The sequence below is a fragment of the Hylobates moloch genome, unplaced genomic scaffold (genome assembly GCF_009828535.3).
Source record: "Hylobates moloch isolate HMO894 unplaced genomic scaffold, HMol_V3 SCAFFOLD_11, whole genome shotgun sequence".
Taxonomy (NCBI): Eukaryota; Metazoa; Chordata; class Mammalia; order Primates; family Hylobatidae; genus Hylobates; species Hylobates moloch.
This window is the reverse complement of record NW_026652286.1, coordinates 78,389,415-78,401,064: the sequence shown is the minus strand read 5'-3', so window position 1 is coordinate 78,401,064 and position 11,650 is coordinate 78,389,415. Positions and strand designations below refer to the sequence as shown.

General features: G+C 34.9%; 1 protein-coding gene across 8 annotated transcripts in view; it reads right to left on the bottom strand.

The window, feature by feature from the left end:
- GRIA4 (glutamate ionotropic receptor AMPA type subunit 4) overlaps nt 1-11,650 on the bottom strand; it is a 392,397-nt gene that overhangs the window by 92,528 nt on the left and 288,219 nt on the right. For all 8 annotated transcript variants that reach the window (XM_032167274.2, XM_032167270.2, XM_032167275.2 and 5 more), the window contains one exon: nt 4,813-4,866. In XM_032167274.2, the coding sequence (XP_032023165.1) occupies nt 4,813-4,866 (54 nt within the window). The remainder of the gene's footprint in view (nt 1-4,812; nt 4,867-11,650) is intronic.

Genomic DNA, 11,650 nt, shown 5'->3' with positions numbered 1-11,650 from the left:
CCCCCACCCCACAACAGTCCCTGGAGTGTGATGTTCCCCTTCCTGTGTCCATGAGTTCTCATTGTTCAATTCCCACCTATGAGTGAGAACATGCGGTGTTTGGTTTTTTGTCCTTGCGATAGTTTACTGAGAATGATGTTTTCCAGTTTCATCCATGTCCCTACAAAGGACACGAACTCATCATTTTTTATGGCTGCATAGTATTCCATGGTGTATATGTGCCACATTTTCTTAATCCAGTCTATTGTTGTTGGACATTTGGGTTGGTTCCAACTCTTTGCTATTGTGAATAGTGCCGCAATAAACATACGTGTGCATGTGTCTTTATAGCAGCATGATTTATAGTCCTTTGGGTATATACCCAGTAATGGGATGGCTGGGTCAAATGGTATTTCTAGTTCGAGATCCCTGAGGAATCGCCACACTGACTTCCACAATGGTTGAACTAGTTTACAGTCCCAACAACAGTGTAAAAGTGTTCCTATTTCTCCACATCCTCTCCAGCACCTATTGTTTCCTGATTTTTTAGTGATGGCCATTCTAACCGGTGTGAGATGGTATCTCACTGTGGTTTTGATTTGCATTTCTCTGATGGCCAGTGATGATGAGCATTTCTTCATATGTTTTTTGGCTGCATAAATGTCTTCTTTTGAGAAGTGTCTGTTCATGTCCTCTGCCCACTTTTTGATGGGGTTGTTTGTTTTTTTCTTGTAAATTTGTTTGAGTTCATTGTAGATTCTGGATATTAGCCCTTTGTCAGATGAGTAGGTTGCAAAAATTTTCTCCCATTCTGTAGGTTGCCTGTTCACTCTGATGATAGTTTCTTTTGCTGTGCAGAAGCTCTTTAGTTTAATGAGATCCCATTTGTCGATTTTTGCTTTTGTTGCCATTGCTTTTGGTGTTTTAGACATGAAGTCCTTGCCCACGCCTATGTCCTGAATGGTATTGCCTAGGTTTTCTTGTAGGATTTTAATGGTTTTAGGTCTAACATATAAGTCTTTAATCCATCTTGAATTAATTTTTGTATAAGGTGTAAGGAAGGGATCCAGTTTCAGCTTTCTACATATGGCTAGCCAGTTTTCCCAGCACCATTTATTAAATAGGGAATCCTTTCCGCATTTCTTGTTTTTGTCAGGTTTGTCAAAGATCAGATAGTTGTAGCTATGCGGCGTCATTTCTGAGGGCTCTGTTCTGTTCCATTGATCTATGTCTCTGTTGTGGTACCAGTACCATGCTGTTTTGGTTACTGTAGCCTTGTAGTATAGTTTAAAGTCAGGTAGCGTGATGCCTCCAGCTTTGTTCTTTTGGCTTAGGATTGACTTGGCGATGCGGGCTCTTTTTTGGTTCCATATGAACTTTAAAGTAGTTTTTTCCAATTCTGTGAAGAAAGTCATTGGTAGCTTGATGGGGATGGCATTGAATCTATAAATGACCTTGGGCAGTATGGCCATTTTCACGATATTGATTCTTCCAACCCATGAGCATGGAATGTTCTTCCATTTGTTTGTATCCTCTTTTATTTCATTGAGCAGTGGTTTGTAGTTCTCCTTGAAGAGGTCCTTCACATCCCTTGTAAGTTGGATTCCTAGGTATTTTATTCTCTTTGAAGCAATTGTGAATGGGAGTTCACTCATGATTTGGCTCTCTGTTTGTCTGTTATTGGTGTACAAGAATGCTTGTGATTTTTGTACATTAATTTTGTATCCTGAGACTTTGCTGAAGTTGTTAATCAGCTTAAGGAGATTTTGGGCTGAGACAATGGGGTTTTCTAGATATACAATCATGTCATCTGCAAACAGGGACAATTTGACTTCCTCTTTTCCTAGTTGAATACCCTTTATTTCCTTCTCCTGCCTGATTGCTCTGGCCAGAACTTCCAGCACTATGTTGAATAGGAGCGGTGAGAGAGGGCATCCCTGTCTTGTGCCAGTTTTCAGAGGGAATGCTTCCAGTTTTTGCCCATTCAGTATGATGTTGGCTGTGGGTTTGTCATAGATAGCTCTTATTATCTTGAGATACGTCCCATCAATACCTAACTTATTGAGAGTTTTTAGCATGAAGGGTTGTTGAATTTTGTCAAAGGCCTTTTCTGCATCTATTGAGATAATCATGTGGTTTTTGTCTTTGGTTCTGTTTATATGCTGGATTACATTTATTGATTTGCGTATGTTGAACCAGCCTTGCATCCCAGGGATGAAGCCCACTTGATCATGGTGGATAAGCTTTTTGATGTGCTGCTGGATTCGGTTTGCCAGTATTTTATTGAGGATTTTTGCATCAATGTTCATCAAGGATATTGGTCTGAAATTCTCTTTTTTGGTTATGTCTCTGCCAGGTTTTGGTATCAGGACGATGCTGGCTTCATAAAACTTTGTTTCTTGGTTTAAAAGATTATCGTTTTTAAAGACTCTAAAGAACACCTATATTTAAACTCAGTTTCTCCAGGGAGTTAATTAACCTTGTTTAAATAAGGGAGGTCCTTGACTTTTACAAAAATGCATGTCTGTAAATTCATGACCCAATTTCATGCATCACATATTGATGTCTGCTAAATTTCATTGTTCTCTTTTTGGTAAATATGGGTTGGACTTCATACCTTCTGCTTTTATATTCGACATTGTGACTACAGAATATTTTAAATATTCTGGAATATTTGTAACCATCCAATCACAAGTAAGAATTGTTATTGTAGACATCAGTTTTTTACTAATACTGTTAAATCACCCTTGATGAGCTGGTTTAAGTATAGCAGTTCTCCATTAATTCTAAATTGTAATTGTAAATAATCAATGAAATATTTTCTTGGTTTAATTTTTAGAATATTATTGCTAGTATATAGACATACAATAAACTGTTGTATATTCACCTTGCATTCTGCAACCCTGCGGAACTTATTAGTTCTGCAAATATTTTTTGATTCCGTAGTATTTTTATATACATATAATCTTCTTCCTTTTCAATCTGGATGCCTTTTATTGATTTTACCTAAATACCTGTAATAGAACCTTCAGTACAAAGTTCAATAGAAGTGGTGAGAGGGGACACTCTTATCTTGTTCCAGATTTTAGGGGAAAATCATTCAGTCTTTCAACTAAGTATGATGTTGATGTAATTATTCATTTGGATTCTGAATTGACTTCACATTTGAGAATCTTATGCACATAGCTCTCAAAAATAGTTGTTGATTGGCTCAATAAAATAAAAACTACTCTAATGTTATAAGTAATAGTCCTTTAGGGATAAATGAATAAGTAAATAGAATCCATATTAATACACTATATTATAATGTATGTCCGTGGCAGCCACTGATCTAATCATGTGTTACAAAGATATCAACCACATATAATAAAACTTGCTGAATTTTTAGTGGAAGTGATGGTTCTAGTCCCTACTGCAAACAAAAATGGTTTTCTACTTCATATACTGGAACTCTAGATAACTTAAATACACTGCTATCTCCTAGGGCTGTTTACGATATCCTTTGGAGTATTACAAATATTAATTCATTCCATCTTGTATTGATTTATTTATTTTAATTGCCAATCTCAGCAACTCATTTCTGGAATGATAATCTACATATAACACATTGATTTTTTTTCCCCTCAATTCTACTGTTTGTAAGAATAGAGGACAAAACCTCCTATTTGCTATAAAAGTCATTAGAGTCTCATTGTACAATTTCACTGTACTTAGTTATCTCATAATCCTAAGTTTTTTTCTCTTACAGTAATTAATACCAGAGTATATTTGTCTTAAATTTTATATTTTTATAAAAAATAGTGAAACACTCTACTAAAACAGACTACTAAAAGCAATGAAAAAGACAAGTCAAAATTTCTCAGTATTTTCATGATAATCCATTAAGTCGCAAGATTATACTTTATCTAAGAAACACAATATAATAATGGTTCACAGTATTTTGCTGTATTTTAATATCTCAGATCCACAACCAAACCCAGTTCACTAAAGACGGAAAATTCCTGTCTCAAAGTGTGACAGTCCACTTGCCATACGGAAAAAATGGGTAGATCTGAATCTCTTTTGTATCCTTTAGTTTCTTTCCTGTTTCAAGCGCAAGATAGTCATAAAAAAAAGTGTCATAAAAATAGAAAAAGGAGAAAACATCCTTAACTTCTCCAGTATAAATCACTTTGGGAATCAGGCCCTTAGGGCAAATGGTACTCTATAATAAAGCAAGAGAGGCTAGGCTGCTCCATACACAATCTACCCCCTGCACCACATGGTTAACAAGACATATTCAATGAGCCTTGCCAAGATATCTAAAAGGATTTCTCTGAGACCTTTAAGAATTTCATAAAAATGTGTGTATCTTGTTTGTTAGCCATTTCTATATGATATGTGAAAAGTTGACATAATTTTTTAAAATTTGGATTACTCCTATTTAAAAGATTTTCTTATATAGCCATTATATAGTTATTCTTAAAATTAGAGGACATAAGCTATTAGTTTAGATCATTATTGTAATATCCAAATATTGGCTGTCTTTATCTATAAAGTAGCATTTATCATTTAGACGGAGAAAATTATTTAATTTGACAAGTAGTATCGTAGCAAAGTAACCATTATCATTTCTTTTAAAGGTCTCTTTAGCAGATACCAAGCTAATCTGCATAAAAATATATTGAATTCTACTTATGAAATTTAATGATCATTGCAATAAAATATCATGTGTTATTAAAAGCTTAGTAAGTAATGTACTCTATTTATTGAAGCATTATTTTAAGGCACAGTTAAAATAATCTTGTGTGCTTGAGCAATTCTTATGAAAAGTAGAAAATAAGAAGTTCTTACCAAGTTTGCAATGATATAATGGTAGCCTTTAACATGCTTTCCAACACTTACAATCTGTGAAGATATAAGCAAATAAGAGAAAATCAATTTTAGTTCACTGAAATATTATTTTAAAATTATTATTTTAGCATAATTCCTTGTAGAATCATGATGGAAAAATGATAGTTTTTTAAAAAATAAAAGTCACACATTATAGTTAGGAGAATTGATAAGCCATATTCAAAATAAGTGGTAAAAAGTACCACTTTTATTTAAATCACATTCTATCAACCTCGTTCAGAAAATTATTATAATCTCCTTAAAAAGAATGACAGTGCTATGAACCAACATTTACATATATTTCTCATGAGAATACATCAACTTGGAAACTTAAAATGATTTTCATCCAAAGAATTTAGACATACTTCACTTATTGATAATTTATAAAAATGGAAGATAGGCTGCTCGGTGTCTTCATAGGGTAAGAATAATCATCTATGAGTAGACTGAGTAGCAAGCAAGGTTTTTCTAAGGCACGATCTCTGTTTATAGACATCTCTAATAGCAGAAAATATTTAGTGAATTCTCACCTGTATATGAATGCAGTAGTGTTTTCTTATAATTACAAAAGGAAAAAAAAAAACCATCAAAAAGCTTTTCTCTCTGTTGGATTCTTTTTATTTTCTGAGAATGTTTTCAGAAATGTTTAGGAAATTAGAAACTCAAATATCTTTTAAAAAAAATACTAGAGATCTTTTCAAAGTTCAATTTTATTTTTGCATTAGAGATTACAACCCTCATTCTCTGAAAAACTGAAAATTCCTTCAACAAGAGAAAATCTAATTTCAGTTACTAATGAGCAGCTTTGTAACTTCACTGGTGTCGTCAATGATAACAGTGAAAGCCACAATTTTCAGGTACGTTCATTGTCAAAGACAAAAATTAAATTATTTTAAGCATTTTATTATCCCATAAAAATAATTCTGTGTAGTTGAGTGACTTATGTATGAAATGTAGGAAAACTCTTTTAAAATCAGAATATATGATGGACATAGAGAGTAGAAAAATGGTTATCAGAGGCTGGGAAGGGTAGTGGGGGTGGGAGGGAGGTGGGAATGGTTAATGGGTACAGAAAAAATAGCTAGAAAGAATGAATAAGACATACTATTTTATAGCACAACAGGGTGACTATAGTCAATAATAACTTAATTGTACATTTTAAAAATAACTAAAAAGGTGTAATTGGATTGTTTATAACACAAAGGATAAATGCTTGAGGAGGTGGATACCCCATTCTCCGTAATGTGATCATTACTCATTGCATGCCTGTATCAAAACATCTCATGGACCTCATAAATACATATACTACTATTTACCCACAACAATAAAAAATAAAATAAATAAATAAGATCAGAACATATGAATTGTGCTGGAAAAGAGTTTTGTATACCTGGCTATTGGTGAAATAAAATTTCTGCTGATCTTATGTTTATTATTATTATTATTATTATTATTATACTTTAGGTTTTAGGGTACATGTGCACAATGTGCAGGTTTGTTACATATGTATCCATGTGCCATGTTGTTTTGCTGCAACAATTAACTCGTCATTTAGCATTAGGTATATCTCCTAATGCTGTCCCTCCCCCCTCCCCCCACCCCACGACTTCTTTCTATTTTTAATGTTCTCCAGTTTCAGTACAAGTTCTTTAGATTTTTACTTTTTAATTTCGTTCATATTGTTTAGGATTTTTTGTACTTCCTGACTATGAGGGCTGATTGCCCTTTAACAATCCTGGGAAATTCACTGCCAATATCTCTTAAAATAATCCTTCAAAGATGTTTTCTGTTTGCTTCTAATAGATACTGCAATGTTGGTATCACTGGCCTGGGGCCACTTTTATGATAAGTTCTCAGCTTCTAGATTCCCAGACCACAGTATATGATGTAAATTCAAGATACAATCTGCCTCAAGAACAAGGCTGTGATGACAAATTCTCAAGGAAGATATTTTCCTCGCCACACTAAGCCTAGGCCAAGGCAGAAAACACTTAGTTGACTCTGTACAGGGCACAGAATTTTTTCAGCTATACCCTTTTATTGGGCTGTTGCCCTTCACTGGTCTGGCTTTATGTATTGACTTTACTGAACACAAAGCTTCTGTTCTTGGGAAAGCATTAAATGCCCAATCAGCCTACCCAATCTGGCAATTTCCTTCATCACAGCTTCCTGTCATCTTGGCCCCTGAAGATTTTCTTTACTTTCTTGGAAGTTCAGCTACGCATTTATAATATTTTACATAACCTTTCTCCATGTTTTATATTGCCAGATTTATCTAGTCCACAATTTATCTAAAATAGAACTTTCCTTGAGAATCTTACCATGAAGATGAGGACAAGCAACAAATAGATGGGATTGTAGAGAAAGCTCGGTTTATGAAATAGCTGAATTAGGTGTCATATTGGGCAATCTGGACATGAGTGATTTAACATGGCTGGAGCAGGATGGAGCCATCTTATTTTCTGGGAATCTCCAGTCTAGCTTGTGCAAAAGATAATTATCAGGAGGATGCTTGGTGGTACTCAGCCAGGAAATGGCATATTCTATTATGGAGTCTACTAGAGATTACTGCTATTTGGCTTCAGCAGGGGTTGTTGCCACTCAGCAATCCATTATTTATCTCTTGCTGATTCACTATATGTTTTTCTGGTGTGGCTATGTAAGCCTTTTTGCACTCTCTCTAAGCCCCTGTCCCCACCCTGCCTCTTATTTCTTAACACTCTCAGCTTGTGATTTCTTTGTGACTACAGTGAAAAATGTGTCAGTTTTATTTTAAAAATCCATTTTAAGTGCAAATACTTGTAAATGTAAAAAAGATGTGGAACCAGTAAAAATTCTGCACTGGGTGTCTCCATAAAGAACTCATTGTCCATTCAAGATTATTTAGCAAAAAACTATAATAAATTAAAGCTTATACAACGCATTTTCAAAGAGGACTTATAATACCACAAGCAACTGAAAGGGAGAAAATTTGTGGCACAAAAGGTCTTGCAGAGCTCCATATGCATCAACATTCTGGAAACTGAGAGCTTGGGGAGTAGGAATCTGGAGATTCATTTACCTGGCTGGTGATGCTAGAGGCATCAGTATCTCTGCTGAGTCAGATCCTAGCTGGGAAAAAAACAAATGTACTGCACAAACGCTGTGAAGTTCTCATTGCCTTAGTTTCTTTGTGAAAAAATTCGATTTACAATCCATTGAGTGGTGTCCTGTAAATAGGGTGTTGTTTATTTTTAAATGATTGTGTAAAACTGACAGTGTCATGGTTGTGGTTTCACATGGCTTTCATCGTCTCAACAGAAGTGAAGAATATCTTCTGTAAAGAATAAATTTGAATGAGTTGCCTGTGGGTGCAGACCAAACCTTGTATCTCCTATGTAATTGCTTTTTAAAAAATATATAAATAGGGAAAAGAAACAGTTTGAGTTGAAAGATAGGAATATAAAATGGCACTGTCTTCACACAAGTGTGGTTGGCTTAGTTGTCATGGGAAAACAATGCCCAGGGTGAGTACTTGGTTGCAAAATTAATTACGGCCTTTCCTAAAGACAGAAAAATGTAGGGGCAGAGAATCTGCATATTTTATATTTTTAAAAGAAATAGAGGGTGAAACTAGACTAAAAATAATGATCCAGTGTCTGTTTAGAGTTCTGTAGAATAGGTTAGGAAGGATCAATCATACATTCTCAATGATGATTATCCTTACCAAAATAACGTGTTTAAGAGAAGTGACTAATTGATTCTTGTCATTACTTTTTTTTCCCTGTGTGTGGGTTTTTGTTTGTTTGTTTTGTTTTTGATTTTTAAGAAGCAGAGAGTTGTTTAGGAATATCCATGGTGCTGGTCAAATAATTAAGTTCTATAATCAGGCAATCAGGCCTATGCATATTAATAAGATGAATGTCAGGTACAAACACTGTAATTTTTAACTGTTTTGTTAACAAATTATGGCATAGCCAATCTTCAAGAATGCAACTTCCAAATCCTTAGTCTTTGATGGAAGTTGGAGAAAATGAATCAGGACACTTTTCCATATTGACTTCACTTTTCAGTTCAATTTAGTTCAACAAATGCCAATGGGGTACTTCCTACCTATACATTAAGGCTAAGAGATTTAAGGATTATAAAGATAAGTCTGTCAGTGCTGCTGTTACAGGGTGTTTATTATCTCATAAGCAGAAGAGACACAACAGAAATGGCTATATTATCTCATAAGGGGAAGAGACACACAGAAATGGCTAAAATACAGAACAGAATAAGGGGAATGCAGTGGGTTTCAAGAAGTGATATCACTTGCTTAAGAGAAAAAGGCAGACTTTTAAGAATGAATAGACACTAAATAAATATTGATTCAAGGAATGAATAAAGAAGTTAATCAGGATATAAATGTCAGAAACACTAATATATTAAGGTCAATTTGAGACTTGCAAATTAATGATAGTTTGGCCTTTAATTCACAATCAGATTTTACATTAATCCTTTATATATCAATAGTTTATAAAGTACTCAGGAGTCCTTTATAAAAGTTGCTGTATATGATTTCCAACTATTACTACCAGGGTGTGATCATTCTATTGAACATGGTCTTCCAACTAAAGACATGCAATGGCACACTAGAATAGAAATAATTGGTTTTTCTCTTAATTTGATCTTATAAGTCAACTGGAAATTCCTTCCTCAGTTGTTTTCATGTTCCAGAGAATTCGGTGACATGGAGAAAATGGCACAACATATTCAGAGGTGTTAGGGCCATGATACTGGTAAATGTTGTAAACTTATTGTCACGAGGGCAGTCACTTTCACTAGTCCTCTTTTTCTATAGAAATTCCAGACTCCCAAATGTTCCCCAAATGTTGATTTTCAAAATGCTTTAAAATATTTTACTTCAGATAAAAACAAAAACTTTAGTATCACTTCAGTTCCATCAAAAGAAAAATATAAGGCAAGGGTCTTTTGCAAACAAACAACAGACTTAAACTACAACCTTGTAAGATAACAGCAGGACTTCAGCTTCAGGGCTGTGATGTAAAATGGGGTGGGAAAAATAAAGTACTTCAGACCCCAAAAAACTAAGGCTGTTTTGTGTGAGATGAGATTTAGGAGGAGACTAGGTAATGTAAATTCTTATCAGATATTTTAAAGGAAATGATATACCAATGCACGTACAAATTTGTGTGTGAGTCTGTGTGTGTATGTGTGTATGCAGGGGTGTGTGTGTGTGTGTGTGTTTATTTTCTTCTATACTTGGAGACGTCAGAAATTATGGAAGTTTCTAATTAGGAAGAACTCTTTTTTGGAGGAAGGAGAGAGAAGGAAGAGTTTCTCATAAAGGGAATGACTGCCTCTCAAAGTAGTGTCTGTCTGTCACTGGAAGTTCCTAGCAAAGTCTGACTGACTTTCAGTGAAAGATGTTGGGATAGGGTGGTCCTTTGGATGACAGAGTCCTGTAAAGCCATACAATCTGATGTCTCTCTGGTCAGTCACCATAATAGACACCATCAATGTCTTGCCTCGTCTGTTCCCTTGTCATGTCAATGCATACCTGCTCACCTTCCAACAGCCAGCACCTGAATTTCCTTGCCTGTAGGTTTTCTGTGGTCTACAGAGCTGGCATTGCTCTTGGAGAGGGAAGAGTTTAGAAGTGCCAGAGCATTAATGCTCTCCTTCCCAGCAGCCCACATACAATTACTGACAGGAGTTGGTGCATAAGTACTCCAATTCCCTTGCCCAACAAGTGACATGATTCCGAAGTGTTCATTCTACACTAGCCTCCTGCAGTAATTAGTTTACACTCATTCCAAATGGGATTAACCGTCTGTCACTCAGATGGCAATTTGCTTGATAAATGCACCTTTCATTGACTGAATTTCTCTACTCCCCTTTCAGCCTGTTGTTTACCACCCAATCAAACTGTGTGCACACAAATCTTTGTTTTAGGGTCAGCCTCTGGGGGGAATCAACTATGACAGTCTCCAGGTAAAAAACTGAACCAATATAGTAGTAGAATTGATAATGTAAAAAAATACTTTTGTTGGCTAATCATCCCAAGCTTTTCATCTCTGTATCATAATATATTTATGTTATATTTAAATACTTACTCTCTAGGTATAATTAAAAACTCAGGTTGCATAGGATACCATACCTCTATTTAGATATCTAAACTGTTGAAAAAGGTTTACTCTCACATAGGCTAATAGGAATGATTCAGTGTCTTTATTTAGTAAATTATTTCTATTTCTAACAATTTTCACCTTCAAAATGTCTTCACTTGTGAATAGCCATTCTTAGTACTGGTTTTTTATTATGTCTTCAGGTCACAGATTTTAGATCACTTTATATGCACCTCTCCCCAATTTTATTGATTAGCAAACTGAGTGCCCTACAAGAGATATGGTTTGGATAGGGTTCTAGAACTATATAGTGAAAAGCAAGTGCTGAAATTCAGCTGTTTGATTCCTGGTCCTGTGTTTGTTCCATGCCACCCCTTTATCCCACCATGGAACTGCCAATGGCTATTGAAAAGCACTTTTAGAGTATATCCTTCTCTCTGCCTATCATGGTGGTTCTAAAATTCTACATCTACAAGCCTTGGATAATAAGATTCTCATCATCTCAACTATGAACAATTCTTAGCACAGCTCCATTTTGATTTAATAGCATTTTAATTTGGTGATTTAAAATATTTGCAAAGAGGTGTAAATGATTGTATGGCATTTGTGATTATGAATTTGAAGCACATGTAATAGCTTGAAAGAACCATTAGAAGCAAGCTCTTTTTAAATTAAAGAAACATTTGTAA